This window comes from Tupaia chinensis, unplaced genomic scaffold (genome assembly GCF_000334495.1).
Source record: "Tupaia chinensis unplaced genomic scaffold, TupChi_1.0 Scaffold000521_1, whole genome shotgun sequence".
Classification (NCBI taxonomy): Eukaryota; Metazoa; Chordata; class Mammalia; order Scandentia; family Tupaiidae; genus Tupaia; species Tupaia belangeri.
Window position 1 is genome coordinate 563,849 of NW_006160034.1, and position 24,718 is coordinate 588,566.

The 24,718-nt window shown below is 49.2% G+C and overlaps 1 protein-coding gene across 1 annotated transcript in view; it reads right to left on the reverse strand.

Annotated features, from left to right (window-relative positions):
• The window catches only part of SH3D19 (SH3 domain containing 19), a gene marked incomplete at its 5' end in the record, with an annotated part of 64,190 nt that extends 41,532 nt beyond the window's left edge, over positions 1 to 22,658 (reverse strand). Inside the window, 4 exons of the mRNA XM_014590998.2 lie at positions 5,419 to 5,526; positions 19,849 to 20,850; positions 22,111 to 22,264; positions 22,647 to 22,658. Of these exons, the coding sequence (XP_014446484.2) occupies positions 5,419 to 5,526; positions 19,849 to 20,850; positions 22,111 to 22,264; positions 22,647 to 22,658 (1,276 nt within the window). The remainder of the gene's footprint in view (positions 1 to 5,418; positions 5,527 to 19,848; positions 20,851 to 22,110; positions 22,265 to 22,646) is intronic.
• Positions 22,659 to 24,718: the final 2,060 nt, after the last annotated feature.

The following is a 24,718-nucleotide window of genomic DNA, read 5'->3' on the forward strand; positions in this document are numbered from 1 at the left end:
ATGGAGGAGAAAGGACTGTGGCATGGCCATCTCCCCAGGGGATGGTTTCTTGCTTTCTGTCTCTAATTCTCCGCGAATGCACACACCCTGTAGCAAAAATCTCTCTTACAAAAAAATAAATAAAGATGAAGGAACCTTACGATTTCAGTTTCTCAGCTACACTAGTCACATTTCAAGTACTTACAGCCACTGCGGCTGGTGGCTGCCGTCCCGGACAGCACAGACATGGGACACTTCCATGTGCACAGAAAGCTCTGCTGAAGTTACATGAGATCATAGTCTACCTCTTAGTCTACCTCAGATGAAGCCACTGAGCAGAAAGGGAACAGCAAGCTCTCCAAGAGCTTTGTGCTAGCAGTGGCCACATCCAGGGTCTGAACACCAAGGCCTGTGCCCACCCTAACAAGGCATGCTGCTTCTTAAGACGTGGTGTCGCCAATCCTCCTCCAAAACAATGAAATGGATTTTCTAATTCATTAGCTCCAGATTAATCAACCGAATTACCCTCACTCAATTAAACAATATCTTCACATCCAAACCACATCTCCGCAACAGTGCACACCCAACTTATTTTAAGGAGAACAAAGATAACAGATTAAGCTGGTGACAGCTAATTCAAATCCGTGTGCAAAAGTTCTTGGAGAACGGAGGGCTGCCACACGCTGAACAAGGCCACGGTGGCCTTTTATGCTGTATAGGCCCTGGAAGGAGATGGGAATTCTCATTTTTTTTTTTTTCAAATGAATACCCTCTCCTTCCACTTCACATGAAAAACCTGTAATGAGAGGATGATTTGTCAGGGTCCTGTTTTATCCACAGACAGGCAAACACTCTCGAAGGGAGGGAAATACCCAGGCCAGCTACCAGGAAACAGTGATTTAGAGACGGGCAAGTGTTTGCGGTGAGCGCAGAGCTGCTGTGGGAAGGAAGACGCACGCGGGAACATCCAACTCAGTCACCATCTCGAAGCCGTTCTCTGCACCGCAGCGGCCTTGTCCTCACAAGGAAACCATGAATCGTTCAGGACCTAGTGTTAGCGAGACAGGCGTTCAAGAGTACAAAGTAGGAACATGAGAGCAGAGAAGAGGCTGCTTCCTGGCAGGAAGGGACTGGGGAATGCGTGTGTGGGTGTGTGGGGGATGTGGAGAAAGGAGATGGCTAATCTTTTGATTTTATTTATTTATTATTTTTTTTTTAAAGGTTTTTGACATACGGCACATACAGTCCGGGAGAGAAACAGTGAGGAGGAAAGTGAGAAATCACCCCGTTGGGGGATGGCCATGTTGCAATCCCTTCTCCTCCATCCTCTTCCTGGGATTTTGGGACACACACGCACGGGCCCGGTGTGATTTTCAAGCTGCGGGGTCTGGGACTTGAACTGCCGTTAGTCATGTGGGAGTCCAGTTCTTAACCACCACACCACCTACTGGCCTCGAGATTTCTCATCTTAAATAACACGGTCAGGGAAGCTCTAACTGAGGAAAATGGCACTTGAGCAAAGACACGAAGAAATGGTGAGGAAGGGAAGTAATTGAGGAAAAGATGTCCTGGCCAAGAGAAACAGGGCCAAGGGAGACCATGGTCTGTGCCACAGAGCTGTCCCCCTGGACACCGCAGGTCACACTCCTCCTCCTCCACAGAAGATACCGCGTGGCTCAATCATTACAATACCACGACTCTGGGGACCAGCTTTAACACAAACACCTCCGGAAACCACGCTGGCACTGTGTTCTCTCACATCTAGCAGTAGAGATCCCACTTCCCAGGGCCGTGCCCTGGCCTGGTGGTTAGGCAGCCGGATCCCACAGACTGACCACGTAGTTTGAGCCCTGGAGCTGGCAGCTAGAGGAGCACGCTGGTGTGTGTGTGCATGCGCTCCCCAAATCCCGAAAGGACGGAGAGACAGAGAAGGGATTAGGGTTTCCACCATTCCCCACAGACGCTGGGGGGTGTCGGGTGCTTTCTCCTCTCTCTGTCTCTCTCTCTGGTGAGTGCCTGTGCCCTCTAGCAAATCAGTCAACTTCCAGACAGTTCCTGGAGCTCTGTTGGGATAATAATTAGAGGTGCTACCTCAGAACGTCCTTTCAGGACTTGAGCAATACCAGGTCACAGGAATGCAGGAAAAATAAACACAGTTGGCTTACACCTGCTTAGCCACAGAAAGCTCTGCCTGCGTGGTCCGGCCCCGGCTGGCGTCTGGGAACTTGAGCTGTGAACAAGCCCCACCGTTCCCAGAACTGACAACAACAGAAGAAAAGAGCTTAAACACTTGCTTTCTTCCTGAGAACATAGAATTTTGGTCTGTGCTAACATTTCGTTCTTAAATAACATTTCTATTTATTTATTTATTTTTAAATTAATTTTAAAGACAGAGACAGACAGAGAGACAGAAAACCAGGGGAGATGGCCACGCCACAATCCCTTCTCCTCCATTCTCCTCTCAGGTTCTTAGGCACACACGCACATGCACCCAGCATGAGTTTAAGCCATCAGGTCCGGGACTTGAACCGCCGCTACATGGGAGTTCAGCGACATAGCCATTAAGCCAACTGCCGGTCCCCGCACTAACATTTCTAGAGAGGCCTATGTGGCCAGTCCCCAGCAACCAGCCTGGGTGCTCCTGAGTCTCCAGTGGGCATCCCAGGTGAGACATTGCACATGTGCTGACAGCTCCCCGCTGGGAGAGGGAAGCCCATCCTGTGGGACCCCGCCAGCAAAGACTCTTGGAAACGACACCTAGTTTCCTCCAGACTTTGCCCCGTCTGCCTTTTTCCTTAGCTCATTTCGCCTCAAATAATTTGTGTAATAAATCCCCGCCATGAATTCAACTGTCTGCGGAGTCCTATGGGTCCTCTTGGTGAATCACCAAACCTAGGCAGGGGTGGGGGCGTGGGAGCACCAACATGGCGGGAGAACGAGTGTGAGCACAGACGTTGTATTAGGGGAGACCCTCGTGAGCGTCTGGCAGGGCTTATTACCCTCCTATCTCATTCTGCCTGTTAACACAGAGTACAGGGCAGTCTCGCGTTCCGGGATTCTGACCCACTCGAGAAGGTTCTGGGTTCGTACCCTGTGACTTCCATGAACATGCTGGGTGTACCCGTGCCCTGAGGTCAGGGGTGGATTGTGGCACAGGGGCCCCGTTGGGGGTGCCTGTCTGTCTCTGTCTCTCTTGCTCATGGGAGAAACTATAAAAATAAAGAAACTTAGAAATCCAGAATATACTTAACAAGGTTACAGCAAACGAGCAAGAAACCCCCTGATCTACCATGTCACTGATGTGTGGACGGACACTGTCAAGAGAGATACACCCATTTTCACATCTAACACTACGACATGCTCCCCCAAGCAGGGTGAGCCCGTCAGAGGTCCCCATGACCTTGGCTCCTCTTCGTTCTTTTTTTTTTTTTTTTTTGGAGAGGTTTTCGCTATAGGGCGCGTGCGCTCGCCAGACAGACAGACAGAGACATAGAGACAGAAAGCGAGAAATCACCCCCCAGGGGGGATGGTCACGCCGCAATCCCTTTTCCTCCATTCTCCTCTTGGGATCTTGGGCACGCACGCACACGCGCCTGGCGTGAGTTTTAAGCCACCGGGTCCGAGACGCGAACCGCGGTCGACTACGTGGGAGTCCAGTGACATAGCCATTACGCTAACTGCTGGTTCCCGCTCCTCTTCGTTCTTCGTTAACGACTCAGTTTAATCTTGCTACTAGGCTGAAAGCCATCAGTTATAACAAACCTTCAAGGAGAGATCAAGCCAAGGTGATTACTTCAAGGGACTGTGTGGAGAAGCCAAAGCCCTGAAGGATGTGCATGCAGCGTGGCTCTGGGGTGTTACATGTGGGGGACGGGGACTCTTGCTCTGCTGTGAGGAGAAGGGGGGGTGCCCTGGCTATGCAAGGCATCGTGAGTGTGAGTGCAAATGAAACCACAGGCCCGTGGAGAAAGCTGGGCCGCCGGGCCAAGCGATGCTGGGGTCCCTGTGTGGGCACCCTCCCCCCTACATTTGTACCTTTTTTTTTTTCTGCTAGGGGGCGAGAGTGCTTATCAGAGAGAGACAGAGGGCAAGGAGAAAGCACTGCTTACGGAGAACGGTCATGCACATCCCTCTCCTCCATCTCTCTTTCCTTTTGGAATTTTGGGCGTGCACACACTGGCCTGGTGTTTCTCTCAAACCACCGAGTCTAGAACTTGAACTGCACAGGCAGCCATGTGGCTATTTACAAAAATTAGGGGAGAAAGTCTTTTATATGTTCCCACACTTTCATCATTTCCATATATTTCCATATTCTTCATTTGTTTGGAAAGATCCAAATTTTCATTTGGCATTATTTCCCTTCTATTGGAAAGACATCCTTTCACATTGCTTGTATTTCATTCTTTTAGTGATGAATTCTTTCAGCTTTTGTATGCCTGTCTTTATTTTGCTTTCTTTCTTTCTTTTTTTTTTTAGAGGTTTTTTGCTATAGGGTGTGTGTGCTCGCCAGACAGACAGAGAGAGACAGAGACAGAAAGTGAGAAATCACCCCCCCGGGGGGGATGGCCATGCCACAATCCCTTCTCCTCCATTCTCCTCTAGGGATCTTGGGCACACACACACACATGCCCGGCGTGAGTTTTAAGCCACCGGGTCCGGGACATGAACCACGGCCGACTACATGGGAGTCCAGCGACATAGCCAGCTAACTGCTGGTCCCTCAGATTTCTTTTTTGAAGTTTTTATAAAAGCTCATGCAGAATTTAATTTATTGTACTGTTAAAAATATCAACAAAGGGGGCCAGCAGATGGCGTGCTGGTTAAGGGTGCTGCACTCCCACATGGCTGATGGCGGTTCGAGTCCCGGACCTGGTGCTTGCTTTCTCACTTTCCCTCTCTCACTCTGTCCCCTCTCTAGTCAAATTAAAATAAACATATCAATAAAGTTACAAAAAAATAATTATTTAAAAAAAATCAAGGAAGTAGAATTATACTCATTTAAAAAGTATTTTATACATTATTATATGTTTTGAACGCCTTTGGTCACTGCTTTTCATACAACTTACACACGGCCATATTTAGATTATGCTGATTGGAATAACAGACACCAATAAATACATGCAACTTTACTTGCTATCAGTTTTGATTGCGTTCCTGTAACATTTTTACCGGAGACGGTAACGCGGGACACTATAGCTGTCCCGAGGTCACGGTCTCCCTCTGTTCTCTCTCCCTAAAGACAACACTGGGAAACAGGATTAAAATTTGCTGTAGTAATTCTCCAAAGAATTGTAAAAGAATAACTTGCTTATAAACATCGACTATGAATAATAATCAATGGCAGATGACACCTGATTTCAAAGGCAGATACTGATAAATTGGCATGTATTTCTCCCAGGCTCTGGGAGAAGCAAATGAAGGCAGCAATGCTGGGCTTACATGTTCCTGGTTTGGCTGGGATTCGGATGACAGTGGGCTTCCTGGAGGGTGCCGGCTGAGCTGCACGTTCTCGCGCTGGTTCTGTTTTTGCGGGGAGCTGGAAGGGATCTAATGAGAAACACAGTTTATTTTGCATGCTTTAGTTAACATGGACTCAAACAAAAAACCTCATTCATAATTTAAGAGTCATATTTTTCATGCCCCGGGGAAAGTTATGTGTGGCTAAACACAATCTCAGTTTGCCGAGACAGAAACAAAGTTGGAGCTCATGAAAGGAAATAATTCAGTGCTCTGTAAATAATTCAGATGGCTTTTCTTCCTCGCTGATGAGAGCATGCCAGGGCGATCCTGAATTATGTAGAAGCTACCTTTCAGGAGAGAACCACCAGTCCCTGAGAGTACACCTGTCAGCGAGGGCGCCTGAAACCAGACCTTCCCCGCATCGCGAAGCCTCCAGGGCCCCCAGGAAGGGAGGACGCCCCACGCCAGTTCTGCGATATTTACCCATGACTACCCACAGGACTCCCCAGTGACCCTCGTCCTGCCCGGCACCCGGCCTGGCATGGGGAAGGGACTCAGAAGTCTGATTTAGTAGTTGACTAAACCTACACTTCAGTGACACGAAAATAAAGACCGATCCCCCAAATGAAGTAAACCATCTCTCTTCAAATATTTAATTTTGGGGTAAGGATATATGACTCAGCGTTTCTTCATCTTAATCTATTTATTTTGAATGAAGAATATATGCTTAGGAAAGCATTTTAAACCAAAGCATAACGATAAGCATTTTTTACTGAAAGAAGTAAGAATGTTTTCTTTAATACAAATGCTTTCATTCAATGGCTTGAAAAAAAAAATGACTATATAATTTTTAAAAAGATGAGGAACCTAAAGCTAGATTAGCAGAAGCAAAACAGAATACCCCATAATGGACGTGCCACACAGCACACAGGGCCTCGGGAGGCCGTCCATGTCTGGCTGCGAGCAGCAGCAGGGAGCATGTTATATTATATTCTGCACTGCTCTGCACCTGCCCTGCGGCAGGAAGGTGTCTGGAGGACGATGCACTCCCTGTGCTGTGATCTGCAGCACGCATTTCCCAGGTAGGAGCAGCAGCCGATAAACACCTCCACTGACCAGCTCTGTGCCGGAGACCTGGAGGCTGAGCTAGCCAGGGCAAACCTTTCGGCAATCTGACACCCCCTCCGTTCTGCCCGGGCGACTCCACCAGCCACCTGCTCAGCTCCATGTTTATCGTGTGCTAGTCAGCGCTGGGGATGGAGGTCCAGTCGCCTGCACTTCTAGTTCGTTTATTTCTTCCATGAGACAGAGATACTGAGAGAGAAAGGGAGGAAGAGACAGAGACAGGAACCTCCACTGAGGTCCTTAAGCTGTGATCCACTCCCAGACTCAGCCAGCCAGGACCACGAGCATGTGGAAATGCCCAGAATGCACAGGGAGACCCTCGGACGTGACCTGGGTTCCCTGAACACAGTGGAGGGCCATGCACCACTGTGGCTGGCCAAGTGTGACCTCCATGCACCACTGTGGCTGGCCAAGTGTGATGTCATTTTAAGTTTCTTATCTACCTTTTTTATTTCTTTTGGAGAGGATTTTGCTATAGGGCACGTGCACTCACCAGAAAGACAGAGACAGACAGAGAGACAGAAAGCGAGAAATCACCCCCCACGGGGGATGGCCACACCACAATCCCTTCTCCTCTGTTCTCCTCTTGGGGTCTTGGGCACGCACACACACGCACCTGGCGTGAGTTTAAGCCACCAGATCCAGGACTCGAACCATGGTTGATTACATGGGACTCCAGCAACGTAGCCATTACGCTAACTACTGGTCCCAAGTTTCTTATCTACCTTTTAAGGGTTCCAGGATGGCATGCTAGCTAAGGTACTAATTAGGTTACTGAGAAAAAAAAAAAATAGACCCCTCAGGGCCAGAAAGTGGTACCGTGGTAAGACACAATTCTTTTTGAAGCTGACTCACAAGGGAATGTTCCAGGTTGTGTCTGGAAACCCCCTTGAGTACTCCAGCCACGCGTGGGTCCGTGATCCAGGGCTGGCTGGCGTGGACCGTGGCATCAGGACTACCGGACTGCCTCTCCCCGTTTCTCTGTCTCTGTTGCTCATGGCTCTGTGACATAGCGGTAATGCTGTGAGATGAAACTTTCTTATAATCTCCTCTCTCTAGAAATAACTAGTATCTTAAAAAAATTAGATGGGCCCAGCAGGTGGTATAGTGGTTAAAGCACAGGACTCCCACATGGCCAAGAGCAGTCTGAGTCCCGGATCTAGCAGATTGCTCGCTCTCGCGCATGCTCTCTCTCTCTCTCTCTCCCTCCCCACCCTCTGTCTCTCTCTGGTGAGTGTATGTGAGCAAATTTAAATAATAATAAATTAAATAAAAAAAAATAGATGACTCCTCTAGGGAAACCTATTAGCTCATAAGTGAGCTGAATTTAAAGTTCAAAACCTCAATTCAACATTATCAAAAGAATACCAGACTTAAAAGACTGTTATAATAATACAATTTTCTTCAACTGTAACCTATGTCCACCCTTGAAATAAACAAATAAACCTCCTGCTCTTAGATTGAACTAAAATCCTTGAGCGAATTCCTTACTTTGTTATAGCATTACTTTTTCTTGTTTCAAGTAATATTTGCTGTAAAAAGTGGGAAACGGGAAATACATAAATTAGGAAATGAAAATTTCTTATCATCTCATCTCTCTAGAAATAACTAGGATCTAAAATTTGGTCTATCTGTGTACATATTTCTTCCTGCTAATATTACAAGTAGTATTATTTTTTAAAAATCCATGACCGAGCACATATACACACACAGAGGATGAAGGGGAGTCCTCCGCACAGGGTCTGGCCACACCAGCCGGCAGAGCTTGGGTACTCCCACATACATCCACAGTGTCTCAGGCCGACCAGGCTGGGCAAGCCGAACTGTGGTCACCAGGTGGGACCTAGTTTCCCTTGGGCAGCGTCACCGCTGTGTCAGAGCCAGCCCACAGGTACTATTTTCACATAGATATTTTGGAAAAATAAAAAAGGGGTCAATTTATATCAACTTAGTTGCCTGCCCGCTTGCTTTGTTCTTTCCACACTGGCTGCTAATTCCCCACTGAATGGCGATGCAGGTGTTCGAATACACCAGAGCACAGGGCAGAGCAATGTGGCTTTGTGGAGTGTATATCCGAGCATGGAGACCAGTAATTCCTGGGGTACACAGAGGCAGGAAGTGCTACTGAAAAGGACCGAGCAGGGCCAGCCCTAGTGCGGCAGTCATGCCATCGCTTGGGTGTTGGTGTTGAGGCGGAGGGCCCTGGTTCATGTCCCAGGCCTCCCTGTGCGCGCAGTGGGTGCTTGAGGGCCTGTGATCCGGGCTGGCTGAAGCGGGGGAAGATTGCAGCGTGAGGACCACGTTGAGGGTCCTGTCCCCTCATCCACGGAAGAAATAAATAAAATAAGCTTTCAAAATATAGCTTATTTTTTTTCTCTTTGGTGGGCACATGCACCCTCTGGGAAGTTAAAAGGATAAAGAACAGGAGGCGGGAGAACCAGGCGGGGAGCTCCAGGTGTGGATAGAGGGAAGCCACCTGCAGCCTTCCGGAGGGAGAGGGAGGGAGGGCGCCGAGGTGCAGAGGCAGCATGACTCAGCACTTCCATGCTCTCCCAGTGCTCCCAGCCTGAGGTACCCCAGTACCCCTGGCCATCAGAGCGCAGCAGGGCCCACGGAGAAACAGGAGCAGGTGCATCTGTATTAAAGCCTGTGACTGGGAAGACCACAGAACCTTCTAAATCTCCACCTGGGTCAGCTGGTAGTCACATTAGCTACCGTGAAAGAATCCGAAGGCCCCGTGTAATCGGGCACAGGTTTATTCACGCTCAGAATCAGCCCCTTTCCTTTCTGTTCCTCTCCCTCTTCCTGCCACCGCCTCTGCTCTTCTTCCTGGGCCTTCTGGAACCCACGGTGCTCCAGGGAGCTCCCGGCCTTCCTGCCTGCTGCTGCGAGACCTGACCTTGCCCTGCTCCCCTAACACTGCCCTAACCCCTGGCTGGCTGGCACATCCCATCCTCTCAGGGCTCTGTTTTGTGCTGCGAAAAGAACAAACAATTCTAGAAAAGGATGAAGGCTGGCAACAGTTCATTGTTCTACCTTTGGAGTGACATATTTGGGTACCCATAATCTGTTATCTGTACAGGTTTTTAGTAAATTATGCCTTTGGAGGGAGTGGAAGAAAATCTTGAACACAGAATTCTGGGGGGCCAGCACGGTGAAGACAGCTGGACCCCACACGGCTGGCTGTGGTTTGAGCCCTGGACCCAGGAGCTTGAAAACACACTGATCACGTGTGCACGTGTGGCCAGAATCCAAAAGGAGAAAGAGAAGGGACTGCGGTGTGGCTGTCCCCACCGGAGGTGCTCTCATTTCCCCTCTCTCCTCTCTCTGTCCCCCTCTAGTGAGCACATGCACCTGGTGGCTTAAAACTCACACCGGGCGCATGTGCGTGTGTGCCCAAGATCCCGAGAGGAGAATGGAGGAGAAGGGATTGCGGCGTGGCCATCTTCCCTGGGGGGTGATTTCTCGCTTTCTGTCTCTCTCTGTCTGGCGAGCGCATGCGCCCTATAGCAAAAACCTCCCCCTGCAAAAAAATAAATAAAATAAAAATTAAAAAAAAAATTCTGGACAACTATCCCACCTGCATGCGCTCTGCCATACTCCAGGAGAGAGGGCATGGAAGGGGGAGAGGGGACAAAAAGAGGCCAACTAGCCCCAAGGGGCTGGCACAGGGCACTGAAAATATGCTTGCTGTTGGAGGACAAGGCAGATCTTACCCATCCTGTACACGGGCCATCTTCTTTTAACGTATTGAAGTTGCACAGGTGTAACGTACATGCAGAGTATTCGAAGTGCCCCGCCCACTGCCCTCCCTTCCTCTTCCCTAGCCATTTAATAGCATTAGCTGCTTTTCACTTCCTGGCACTCAGAGCACGTGGACTTACCCGGCTGTACATGTCACTGGGGAAAAAACTTTCCTTCTCCACACAGTGAGACAAGGCCGTGGGCTGATCACAGGAGTGGCCTGTGCAGTGACCACCCCCGCCCCCAGCTGTGCTGTCTGCACCTGCATCTGCCACTGCACACGCAGTTCCTGTGTGCATGCGCACCCGCTTCTGACTGCAAGCGCACTGGCCTCTGCACGCACACTGCCTCTGTCTGCATGCATACCCGCCTGTCTGCACATGTACCCCCTCTGTCTGCCTGCATACACACCTCCTCTGTCTGCACATGCACACCTGCCTCTGTCTGCATGCACACACATGTCTGTCTGCATGCACACCTCCTCTGCACATACACATATGCCTCTCTGCACGCGCATTTCCTCTGCCTGCATGCACACTGGCCTCTGCATGCACACGCACACCAGCCTGTCTGCACATGGACACCCGCATGTCTGCACGCGCACCTCCCTGGTCTGTCCGTGCACCTGCCTCTGCACAGTCCCTGTGAATGCACAGGTGTGCAGGCAGGACAAGTAGCAATGCTCCAGAGAGAAGGCGGAGCCACAGGCCTGGCTTTCACCACGACGGTGGCCTGTGGCTTTGCCTCTAGGTCCTTAGCATGAAGTTAACGTTTTACGTCGTTTCAAGAGAGGGGTATTTTTGCAACAGAAACGATAAGGGGAACATAAAAAGCAAGGGCAGAACTTCACATCTGGGGCTCTAGACATGGCCAGGTAGGAAACTGGGTCATTAGTACAAGGTAAAATGTTAAAATTCATAACCTTTAGGGCCAGCAGGTGGTATGGAAGTTAAGGGAGCTGGATTCCCATATGGCTGACAGTTGTTCGAGCCCCAGACCTGGCAGCTTGCTTTCTCACTTTCCCCCCCACCCCCATCACTCTGTCACTCTCTGGTCAAATTAAAATGAATGAATGAACGGATAAAGTTAAATAATTCTTTAAAAAAATTTTATAACCTTTGACCTAGGAGTCCCACTTTGGGAAATTTATTCTTCAGGAATAAAGGAGTGAAAATGTTTGAGTATTTTTTTTCTTTTCTTTTCTTTTCTTTTTTTTTTTTTTGCTATAGGGCACATGAGCTCGCCGGAAAGAGAGAGAGAGACAGAAAGCGAGAAATCACCCCCCAGGGAGGATGACCACGTTGCAATCTCTTCTCCATTTTCCTCTTGGGATCTTGGACACACACATGTGCCTGATGTGTTTAAGCCACTGAGTCTGGGACTCGAACCATGGTTGACTACATAGGAGTCCAGTGACATAGCCATTATGCCAACTGCTGGTCCCATTTATGAGTATTTTTTAAAAGTCTATTTATTTTGTGTAGGGGGGTGGAGTGGGGAGGGATGCATCTCCAAGAGGGTCCCCCAGTCAGCTGGGACCATGGGCACACATACACCCGGCATGTACACAGGGAGGCCTCAGGACACGAACCCAGAACCCTTCCATGTGGGTCCACCTGCGCTATCACTGAGACACCACCAGACTTCTCATCATCAGAATTTACTGCAACACTTTTTGTAGTGGCAAAAAAACCCCCCACAAAAAACAAATAAATAAAACCAAAACTGAAATCAAAGGAACAACCAGAATGTTCACTGATAAGGAAACACTGAATCAACTCTAGCAGAGTAGGAAATGACAAGTTAGGCCTAGACCTATTAGCCGGAGAGAAGTCAATAAATCTCACCGGTAAGTGAAAAAAGCACCCTGCTGAGGAGCATGTGCAGTGTGGGAACAGATTTTATAAACAGTAGGAAGAAAACCACGCATGTATACATGTTTTTAAGCTCTGGCATGGCACACCCAGCGGCAGAGAAGGCTTTCTTAGACTGGCTACTGCGGGGATCTGGAAGGATGAGAGGAAGGTTATTATTATTATATTTTGTAAATAAAAAAATCTTTGAATTGTTTGACTTGTTACAACAAATATATATTATTGTCCTTTTGTAACCAAAAGAAAGCTAGTACGATAATTGCAAACAAAAGAAAAAAGGAACAAGTTAGGAAAACACCCCTGCCAAACAAATCAAAAGAAAGACTGCTTAAAAATGGGGTGTGGAGCAGGACCAGCAGTTAGCACAATGGCTATGTCACTGGACTCCCATGTAGTCAACCGTGGTTCCAGTCTTGGATCCTTACACTCACGGTGGGCGCGTGTGTGTGTGTGTGCCCAAGATCCCAAGAGAATGGAGGAGAAGGGATTGCAGCGTGGCCAGTCCCTGGGGAGGGGGGCAGTAAGCGTATTAGACTCCCACATGGCTGACAGACACCTGGTGGCTTGCTTTTCTCACTTTCTCTCTCCCTTGCTCAGTCCCTCTCTGGTCAAATTAAAAGAAAGAAAGAAAAGTTAAATAAGATAATTCTTTAAAAAAATAAAAAGTAAAATTCTTATTTGGAATTGCTTTTCCCATTTATGGCCATACGATTTTCTATAAAGTAACTGAAAAAAACCAAACCTTTTCCAGGATTCTCTTTTTTTAACAAAAACTTGCCCCCTCACTGGGGTGGGAGGGGGGAGAAGGTGCAGAAGCACCCCCTCCCCCTCCCCAAGGAGCATGCTTCCTCATGCAGCATGGGCACACTGCAATTCCTTCTCCATCTTCCCTTTCTTTTGGGGTGTTGGGCACACATGCACACGTGCTCGGCGTGTTCTTCAAGCTACCAGGTCTGAGAATCGAACTGTGTGGTTGGCCATGTGGGAACCAGCTACCTTAACCTCCAGGCCATGGGCCAGCCTTCAGGATTCTTTTCAGGAAACAACGTAGACACACATTTTTGAACTTACCTAATTTCAATATTTAGTTCCTAACAACTAGTTTCTTTTTGTAATCTTGAATGTAACTATTTAGAAAAATCACTCTTTTATTATTTAACCTTCTGTTCCTCACAGGCTGAGAGTGACGGGGAACAGTTCTCTGTTAGTGACAAAAGATGACAAGAGAGGACCTTCCCAACTTTTTCCAGCCTAGCTATGCTTACGTTCAACTATTTCAAAAAGATCACTGGCCCAGCCCGTGCAGGGCACACTAGCAGATGCTGGTACTCAGCAGGGTGAGGCCATGCGGGAGGCCTGAGTTCGACTCCTGGCCCACCCTAAAAGGCACTATGGCGGTCCACACCTGCAGTCTCAGCTGCTTGGGAGGCTCAGGAAGATCGCTACAGTGAGACCCTATCTTGAAGGGAGAAGAGGATTAATCACTTAACCATTTTGTTAAAGGGAACACTTGCACACAGTGTGCAATTTAAAAGGGATCAGGAGGTATACATTGGGCTCAGCCACCGTGGCACAGCGGTAACACAAGAGCCCTGTAAGACTAGAGGCCACACGGCCACCACAGGTTCGGATCCTCTAGTGGGCCTGAAAGCACCCTCAGTGTGGGAGGTGTGCCCTAGATCCGGAGGGGCTGGAGGGTGGGGGAAAGGCGATTGTGACAGGATGAGACCCTGTTGCAGGTGCTTCTCTCTCTCCTGTGCACATGTTATCATTAAAAAATAATAATAATAAAGGTATATAATGAAAACCAGGTCTCCGTCTTCTTCTGCTTACCTAAATCCCTCACAAAGGACAACTCTTCTTACCAACTTATTACTCATCTTTCTAAACACACAGTTTATGACTTTTAACTCAAACAGTAGCTAAAATACCACAAGCACTCTTCTGTCCTTTGTGTTTTTTTACCTAAAAAAAATCCAGAGGTTGGTCTACAGCAGCAGATAAAGGTCTGCCCCCCTTTTTTTTTTTTTGAGAAGTTTTTTTTCGCTATAGGGCATATGCGCTTGCCAGACAGAGATAGACAGAGAGACAAAACACGAGAAATCACCCCCCAGGGGGGATGGCCATGCCGCAATCCCTTCTCCTCCATTCTCCTCTCGGGATCTTGGGCACACATGCACACACACCTGGTATGAGTTTAAGCCACCAGGTCCGGGACATGAACCACAGTCGACTACATGGGAGTCCAGCGACATAGCCATTATATATATATATATTTTTAAATAGGGCGTATGCGCTCGCTGGAAAGACAGAGACAGAGAGACAGAAAGTGAGAAATCACCCCCCGGGGGGATGGCCATGCCACAATCCCTTCTCCTACATTCTCCTCTCGGGATCTTGGGCACACATGCACACGTGCCTGGCATGAGTTTAAGCCACCGGGTCCGGGACTTGAACCACGGTCGATTACATGGGAGTCCAGCAACATAGCCATTATGCCAACTGCTGGTCCCAGGTCTGCCTTCTTTTTCATTACTACACAATACTACATTGTACGGGTGTATCGCCATTTACTTAAGCAATATATTAAAGGTTGATTTCTGCTATTCTATAGAAGTCCTTAATCTGGACCCTATAAGTGGCACTGAACATTCTGGAAATTGAAACTTGTAGCTGTGTACTCGTGAGCTAACGGCTACATTCGATTCTCAGAGTTCTTTGATCAAGAAAGGGTTAGGAACCTCGCTGCCTTCATTTGATCACAGTCTGTTTACGCTTGCTTTTGCAGAAACAAAAAAAACAAACACAGAAGCGGAGATTCTCAAGGAGAATGTCTTATCCAAAATGGAGAAAAATCAATGGCCTTTTTCTCTCCTTTCATGTGCAGTGTGTTGTCTGTCCTCCTCCAGCCCCTCACACCAACACCAATTATTCTACACCTGCTGCCAAACAAACAGCCCCTCTACGCCCATATCCGCCCGGTCTTCATTACTGGGTTGAGAAAACACGGGTGATAAAGTAGCTTTCGGCCCATTATCTGTCTCTAATAATTTGCTTGTCATTATAATTAGTTTCACCATCCCTGGCCCGCTTTTCTGTCATTTCTTTCCCTTGAGTTTCGTTAATAGCAGAAACGGGCTGCTAAACTATGATTCCCGTCTGCGTAATGGGGCCGACGGCAGAGGGGGCCTGCTTCTTTTGACAACGGGGTGTGATTTGTAAAGGTGTGAAGAGGAATTGCTGAAACGTCAGCTCCATTACATTAACCTGGAAGGCATTCTACCCAAGGAAGGAATCCAATATTAAATTGCCTGTTTTATGAGTTCCCTTTTAATAATTTGTCTAGTCTTTACAGTGTTTTCATAGCTTCAGTTTTCTGCGATCTCTATTTCATGAGATTCACACGGCAACTTCATTTTATGCATACTATTTTATTAGACTGTCTTTTTTTAAAAAAATATTTAATTCCCACTCGTATTTTTTAGAGGTTTTTTTTTTTCTTTTTCATTATAGGGCGCGTGCGCTCGCCAGACAGACAGAGAGAGACAGAGAGACAGAAAGCGAGAAATCACCCCCCGGGGGGATGGTCACGCCGCAATCCCTTCTCCTCCATTCTCCTCTTGGGTTCTTGGGCACGTACGCACACGTGCCTGGCGTGAGTTTTAAGCTACCGGGTCCAGGACACGAACCGTGGTCGACTACGTGGGAGTCCAGCGACATAGCCATTACGCTAACTGCTGGTTCCCTGTTATTTTTTAAATTTGACCAGAGAGAGAGAGAGAGAGAGAGAGAGAGAGAGAAAGGGTAAGTAAGAAAGTAAGCCGCCAGGTCAGGGACTCAAACTGTGGTCCGCCATGTGCGAGTCCAGCACCTTAACCACCACGCCACCTGCTGGCCCCAGACTGTCATTATTTCTGAGGAAAGAGAAGACAGACCGACGTATTTACAGTGTCTCTCCTTTCTCCTATGTTCCTCTCCTAGCTTCTGGCAGATGCCTGGATGATCCAGCAAGGTTTTATCATCCAACGAGGTTTTGCGAAGAGACCATAAATCTTTATTTACGACAGTGCTACAGAAATAGCATCAGAGTCACCACGCCTCCAGTCAAAAGCCAAACACCAATCCCTCCACTGCTGAGGAGTTCTGTGCTGAATATGAAGGCAGGGGCAGGGGCGGCACAGGGGCCAACATGCAGGTGGCCACAGCACGGGCGACAGCAGGGACCAGATGGCCCATGAGGAGGCCACTGCAACGCTTCGAGCTCAAAGGCCCAAAGGGACGCTATTCATGGGGGGGTGGGAGAAACGAGGCAGATTCTAAACTACTCAGAGGGTAAAACCAGTAGCCATTGGTAACCACGTGGATAAGAAGGCCTAGAAGTTGGGATGAGCAGTGGCATAATGGCTTTGTTGTCGGACTCCCACGTAGTCAACTGTGGTTCGAGTCCCAGACCCAGTGGCTTAAACTCACACCGGGTGCATGTGTGTGCGTGCTCAAGATCCCAAGAGGAGAATGGAGGAGAAGGGATTGCGGCGTGGCCATCCCTCTGGGGGGGCGATTTCTCGCTTTCTGTCTCTTTGTCTCTCTGGCGAGCACACACAGCCTATAGCAAAACCTCTCAAAACAGAAAGAAAGAAAGAAAGAAAGAAGGCCTAGAAGTAGCAATAACTATGGCTACTTAATGATCCCTTAGTGTGGACTGGGCTTTCCTGCCCACTCACATTTAATCCTCATAGTATCTTAGTATCTACCCTAAGGAGATGATTTTTTTTTTTTTTGAGGAAGATTTTTGCTATAGGATGCATGTGCCCACCAGAGAGACAGAGAGAAACAGAGAGATCGTCCCCCAGGGGGATAACCACGCCACAATCCCTTCTCCTCCATTCTCCTCTCAGGACTTTGGGCATGCACGCACATGTGCCTGGTGTGAGTTTCAAGCTGCCAGGTCTGGGATTCGAACTGAGGTCAGCCATGTCAGAGTCCAGTACCTTAACCACTACACTACCTGCTGACCCCTATTATTATTATTTTTAGTCAGAGGGTACCTGTGAGCAAGCAAACAATTAAGAGTGATAGGGTGAGGCCCGGTTACAACTCAGTCCTCTATCCTCCTATTCTCTACCCGGTCAAGATCCTGGGCAAATGTACAAACCGTGCATGCCCAGCATGTCTTCAAGGCACTGGGGCTGGGACTTGAACCCTGGGCAGGCGTGAGGAATCAGGCTTCCTGTGCACAGCACTTAGCTGCTGGGCTACAGGGCTGGCTCAATAAGAAGTACTACTATCGTGTCCTATGGATGAACAGAGGAGGAACCCACGACACGGTGACGCTGAGGATCCTGCCCAAGGTCACACAGCGATCGTGGCCGCCTCTGGCAGACTCTGAAGTCAATCGGCAAGCCGCTGTGGGATGTAGCGCGACTCAGGGATGAGCTCCAGGGCTCCTGGGGAAGGGGACGCTGGGTGTGTGACCATGTCACAGATTCGGGGTACCAAACACAGGAGGAGGAGGTCTGGAAAGACGACAAGGTGTTCAGTTCAGTGTCACCGCAGGTAGGAGCAATGGGTAATGTCAGATAAGGCAAGCAAATGACACATTTTGCTGAAAGACGGCCCCAGTACTTAAATGTTGTGCCATGAAGTGGTAGATACCGAGCAACAGAATGGCTGTGAGTATGAAACACGGGACTGCATCCACGTCAGAACAGACCCTCCTTTTCAGACGACTGCAATTGCCTGCCTGAGGATACAGAATCCTCTGCCATCATTAACCAACTCGCCAGCCCCACAGACTCTCCTAGGGTCTACAAAAGGCACTGACTCTTTGGTTTGTACTGTTTCCATCCCTTACAGCCCGCTGTTGTTGGATCTATTTATCCCTGGTGTTCTCTGAAGGTGGTTAACAAGAAAAAGGTTTAAATGAGAAAATGCTATTAAAGGTTTTTGTTTTCGTTTCGAGCAGAGAAAGGAAGTGTGAGCAACCCCCAACACACGTGGTCATGCCACATCCGTTTTCCTCTATTTCTTCATTCTACGTGAATTTGGGGTGTGTGCGTGCAAGACACACACTCCCGGTGTTTTCCAGGCCACCGGGGCGGGGACTGGAACTATGGTTTTGGCCACGTGGTATCCGGCTCTCTTCACACTGTGCTGAACCACTGCATTATGGGACTGGGTGAAGACTTGAAAAGTTCTTAAAGTGTTGCCTGGTTTATGGGTTCGTGAAGATGTTGGGAGTGATGTGACATAGGAAGAAATAAACTAGACTTAGAACAAAGAGACCAAGTTTGAATCCCAGCTCGGAGAACTGCTGGCTTTATGCCACTAGCCATGCCATGCACGACTCCATCTCAGCTCCATCCTCTCCATCTGCAAAGGGAGGCCAGCACAGCTCCCAGAGGGTGGTTGTAGGTCTTAAATAGAAAGGTGAAGGGCAGGCAGGTGGCACAGTGGTTAAGGAGTTGGATTCCCACATGGCTGACCGTGGTTCAAGTCCCAGACTTGGCATCTTGGAAATTAGACTGGGTGTGTATACATGCATGCCCAAAATCCCAAGAGGAGAATGGAGGAGAAAGGACTGCGAGGGGATTTCTTAGTTTCCCTCTGTCTGTCAAGCACACGTGCCCTCTGGGCAAAAACCTAAAAAAAATTAAAATATAAAGTCATGATGCATTTTTGCACAGAGAAACCAGAAAAATATGTCACGACTTTCCTGATGACCTTAATAAAGATAAACATAAGAAGAAAAGGTGTAAATACGTCTATCCAGCAGAGCTTAGACACTGCAGAGAGTTGGTGGTATGTTTTTCTTCGCTCCGTTCAGGGACAAGAGGCATGTCTCCTTAGTTTATACGTATAGCCAGCTGCGAGGCAGGCATGATAAATATTTAATAAGTGTGTATTTGCTATCATTCAAAACACACCTGTGCTGTGCAGAATTTCGCCCTGACCCTGCAGAGCCTGTACCCGACGGATGCGTGTTAAACTTTCACAGGCTGACGGTGGGCTTTTGGAACATCCTATCCGGTTTGTATGTTCACACATTACACCCGAACACGGAAGCAGAAGTAATGGGAATCCGACTGACGATGAGGCCAGCCCCCTGGCCCTCCCTCCGAGCAGTGTGAGGGAGGAAACAGACTCCCTGTCTCTTGGGAAATTCCATTGCCCTGTACTGGCTCTGCGTTCCTGGGGACGGTGTTCTGTGGCGACCATGGACATTATATCTGTGCCATGAGGATGGGCTGCCCCACTGCTCTCACCAGAGTCCTCCCTGTGGCCAGGCCCTCGCCGTCCTGCCCGGGGAGGTGGTCCTACCCGAGGAGCACTCGGGGGGCACGGCAGGTCTTCCCATCCATAGGAGCCTCCTGTGCCTCTCCCTCATGCCAGGTCCTCTCAAGCTCTCTGGGCCCTTTCAGTGTGAAGCCTGACTCCCACCTCCAGAGTAAGGGGCGCTTGCCCATCTGCTTACTCTGGGCTCACATAATGGGTACTGGCGTCTGTCATGATCTGTCTCCACTCCCCACCCAGCTCCGTGCTTCTGGTTGCTGTCTGTCCCTCCGTCTCTGCGCCTGCACACACCTCCGTAACTTACATATGAGAGCTACAGCAGCCAGGGCCAAGGTACCCCCAGGAGGGCTCCCCTCCATGCCTGCTTCTCACTCACCTAGAACCAGCTCTGAACTGACAGATTCTTCAGCCAGGCTCCCAGCCGGGGTGGGCAAAACATCATCGTCGAAGCTGATGAGGTCGATGTCCCCGGGGGGCTTGCTCTGCGGAGCTGGACTTGGGGGGATGGCCGGGGGTCCTTCTCCCAGGGATCTGAATGCTTTGGCTTGGGACGCCACTGAGAGTCGGGGAGGTGCAGTGATGGGGTTTGGTGGAGCCGAAAGGGGGGTGGGGTGCTCTGCAGAGGCGGCTTTCTTGGGCAGCTGGGGCCGCGGGGCGGGCGTTGGGACTTTCTTCCCTCCATCAGAGCTCTCGGCCCCCGGGCTTCCTCCTGGGAGCTCGTGACTAGCACTTTGTATAAGGCCAGGATTCGGTTTCTTTGGCAATTCAGGTTTGGTTATCGGGATGCTTCCTGCTTCTTGTGGTGGACAGCGTGCGGACAGCCCTTCCCCGGAGGGTGCCTTTAGCCTGCTGTCAGCCGAGTCCCAATCTCCGGAAGCTCTGCTAGCAGCTGGCTTGGGAGCCACGGAGGGCTTCCCTGAAGGAACAGCAGGCTTTGGGGGCAGCGTGCGGGGAGTGATCTCGGGTTTCTTGGGCAGGCCCGAGGCGTCTGCACCTGCCTGGCCTTCGAATGCTTTGATCCTGGAGACGATGCTATGTGGGCCCTGTCCTGCGTTCATAACGTCCAAGCCCACCTGGCTGTCTACGCTGCTGGTGCTGTCGCACGGAGCCCGGGGCCGGCCTGGGGACCACACCTCTGCTGCAGCCGCTGGGCTGTCTTTCGGGAGGCTCTGCTCCTTAGTGTGCGAGTTTCTGGCTACGGGTCTGAGGTTACTCTTTGATCTCGGTCTTGGCACTGGACATCGTGTGGCACTGGGGGCTTCAGGACAGCTCTGTTCTTCGGGGATATCAAAGACTATTAAAGGCGCCACGCTGGTTGGAAGATCACCGGATGAGGCTGTGGGGGAAGGCTGAAGAGGCTTGAGAGGCGCCTGCAGAGCTGCCAAGACCAAAACAAGCAGAAAGACATTGCAACGTTGAAATGGGGATGGTGGGGGGGAGGGGCAAGACACAGACTTAAAAATTCACATGTGGACTATGAAGAGACTTTAGATCCCTTCATTAGTAAAAAAGGGATTCCGGAACCAATGGGGCAATGTGTACCGTCAGCTTCCTGCAGTTATTCTCCTTCATAAACAAACAGGTGTCATATCTATCTATCTATCTATCTATCTATCTATCTATCTAGAGATATATATATATATTTTTTTTTTGAAAGCCATTTCTTGCTCCTCCTGCCTCAGTTTCCTAAGTAGGTCAGACCACAGGCATCTGCACCCTGTTCCCCACCCTTTAGGGTAGGCTGGGATTCAAACCTCTGTCTCCCATGGCCTCGGCCTGCTGAAGGGCAGCTGGGCCACCACCCCACGGCACTGCAGACACCGCTAACGTCCTGCAGTGGTCACAACACCTACATCTCGGGGCCAGCAGGTGGGGTGGCGGGTAAGGCACCGGACTCCCACATGGTCAGCTGCGGTCTGAGTCCCAGACCTGGTGGCTTACTTTCCCTCTTTCTCTCACTGGTGAATGAAGCCCTAATAAAATAAATAAAAGAAATAATTCTAAAACAAACAAACAAACAAAACCCCTACATTTTTCATGCTTTCTTTTTCCAAAGCAACTTCCCCTAATCTGTGCTAGCCTAATGCAATACTTCTAAAAGGTACAACAGGATGAGGGCCAGTGGGTAGCGTGGTGGATAAGGCTCTGGACACTCCCATATGGCCAACCGCAGTTTGAGTCCTGGACCCGGTGGCTTGCTTTCTCACTTTCCTTCTCTCTCTGTGTGTCTTTTCTCTGGTCAAATTAAAAGAAAGAAATGAACAAATAAAATTAAATAAATAATTCTTTAAAATATCTATCTCTCTACCTATCTATCTATATATAAAGGTTTAACAGGACAATCATCCAGTTTAAGTCGCTAACATAACACCCTCCTCAATGGGGAGAACAGCAGTAATCCCCGCTGGGAGTTAAAGGATGACGTCTTTGTGACGTGAACTCGGGTGAGCCGTTCAACCAACGATCTAGTAGGACAGTCATTGCACACCCCAATAAAGAGGGCACAGAGTGGTCACCCTCACGGGGGAGCCGAGCTCAATGAATTATGCACAAATTGCAAATATTTTAAACACCCGAACCCTCCCGATGCCTTCCCCAGACCCAGGCCAGAACTGGGAAGAGCAATGGCTCGCGTTACTTTGAGGCAGATGGTTGTTTATTTCTTCCGGAAAGTCCGTCTGCGTGGCAGAAGTGCTCGTGAGCCTGGGCGCGGCAGAGGCATTGTTGTTGTTCGTGGTATTGACTTGAACCTGGTTGATTTCTTTTATGACTTGTTCATATGACGGTGGGAGCTGCGAAAGAAAGATTTTAGCCATCGTCGGGCCAGCGCCAAGGCGGCCACAGTCTCACTGTTCTTGACTTGGGATTTCATTTTAAAAAGAAAGTGCAGGGACCAGCAGTTAGCATAATGGCTATGTCGCTGGACCCCCATGTAGTCGACCATGGTTCGTGTCCCGGACCTGGTGGTTTAAAAAACTCACGCCGGGCAGGTGTGCGTGCGTGCCCAAGATCCCGAGAGGAAAATGGAGGAGAAGGGATTGCGGCATGGCCATCCGCCCTGGGGGGTGATTTCTCACTTTCTGTCTTTCTCTGTCTGTCTGGCGAGCGCACGCGCCCTATAGCAAAAACCTCTCCAAAAAAAAAGTGCAAAGAGAGAATGTGACATTCGCTCACCTCAGCAGGACGGAGTCAGGAAGGAGTTCACTGGGCCTCCAGGGGCCTGCAGCAGAAGACGGGGGAAAGCCCAAAACTGGGGGTGGGGCTCCTGGAAACCACGAGGCCGGCCTCAGGGGCTCAGCTGCCACAATGGTGATCTCCGGGCGCCTAGGGACAGAAGCTCGGTGAGTTCTGCAGGCTGGTTACGAGCTACTGCCCATCTGCAAAGGTTCCAACATTCATGAACATGACGCCTGGACAGGCTTCGGGAGGGGAAATGACAGTCCAACTCTACGAGTGTGACCTGAGAAAGTTCGAGTTCTCTCCTGAGCACACTTCGCGCTGCCTCGGTGGGCCCACGCCATCTCTCCACCCCAGGGCCCTGCTGCTGTCTGTACAGAACTGCCTGGATTTCCGTTACCATCACGGATCTCCTTGGACACGGAAATTAGAGACAGAGAGGACAGCCCCCTCCTCCTCGCCCCAGCTCCACCCCTGCAAAGTTAATGTCCCGTTCCGAGCCTCCATGTTCATGTCTAGAACCTGACACGAGCCTCTGTTTCTGCTTAGCTTTGAATGTGATGGCTCCTCTTTAATATGGAGAATTCTTAGAGATTTAAGACTGGCTTTCTTTCATCCTTTTCTTAATGTGACTCTACATCTGCATGTTGAAATGTTACCTTTAACCTGACTTCCTAACAAAACCAACTGCGTGACCCTGAGCAAACCAGCCTCTCGAAGTCTCAGCTTTCTCATCAAGAGGGATGAAGACGCCTGCTCTGCCTCTCTGTAGCACTCTATGGAAGATCAAAACAGAAAAGCACTGTCATTACCGAGGCTGGGCACACACACACTTCCGTGCTGGTATGCAGAACCTGCTTATGGGTTCAACTTGAAGGGCACTCCCTAAGCTCTGCTTACAGTGCCCACCTAACTAAACACTCCGTTATCGGTTAAGAGATGCTAAGCACTATCTGGCATTACTCTTGTGACAACCTGTGACGTAAGAGCACCACCATTCTAAAGATGGGGATTGAGAAGCTGAACAGGTTAAACGGCCTGCCCAGGACACAGGCTGGGAAAGCAGTGAAGCTGGGATTTAGCTCTGCCTGACTCTGAAGTCGCTGCTCTTTAAGGTGCTGTTCTGTACTACACTATACTGGGAGAACTGAAAGCAGGGAGCACGATCTCTGAAAACACAGCCATCCTTTTATCTGCATGTCCATCCTTCCATCTGCCCTTCCGTCCATTCTGTCTCCTCTCTGTCCTTGTGTCTTCCTCCTCCAGGAAGGACTCCGGTCATTCTCTCCTCTCCTCCCTCCCTCTCCAACCAGCCATCCACCAGTTATCCATCTGGACCACCTGCCTCTGTTCTTTTTTTTTTTTTACCCTTCCGTTCAGTTTCCTATCCTGTCATCCACCCGCTTTCAGGCCACGCGTGCTAAGTGGCTGCAGGGTACAGGGTCTCCGTGAGACAGTCACGATGCTTTACATGGTACCAGTTTTTCCACAAACATTTTAAAACAGACTTCAGTAATTACAGTCAAAAAACCACATTCAGGCCTGTATCATTTCCTCTCAAGCAAACTCTCCATCATTCGAAGTTATATATTAATTCAGGAAATTTACCGACGAGGCAGAACACAGTCGTACACTGCTTATAGAAGAGGAGTGCGCTTGCCCATGACGATGCAATCTGAACCGAATGACTAGCAGAACACACATGCGCTCTACCGTACATAGAACCATACCTCCTATCTCGATGAAGTTCACTCTGAACAGAAGTCCGCGACGCTGTGGAAGAGAAAGAGTCCATGGGTATAGAACCAAATTCAACCAACGTTAACATTTTTGTAGCGTAGGCGATTGGGAGGAGCTAGCTTACATTTGACATCAGAGAGAAGGTGTGAATTGTAACATTGCTAAGTAGAAAAGTAAATCAAAATGCTCTTTTTTAATGGCATAAAGTTAATCGTAGTTATGTATTTGAATTACATAGGAAAATATAGATTTCAAAAGCTCTCAAAAGCACATTCTGTCTTTCTGGAAATGCACAGAGGGAGGGAGACAGCTGTTGGTTGCACAGCCGG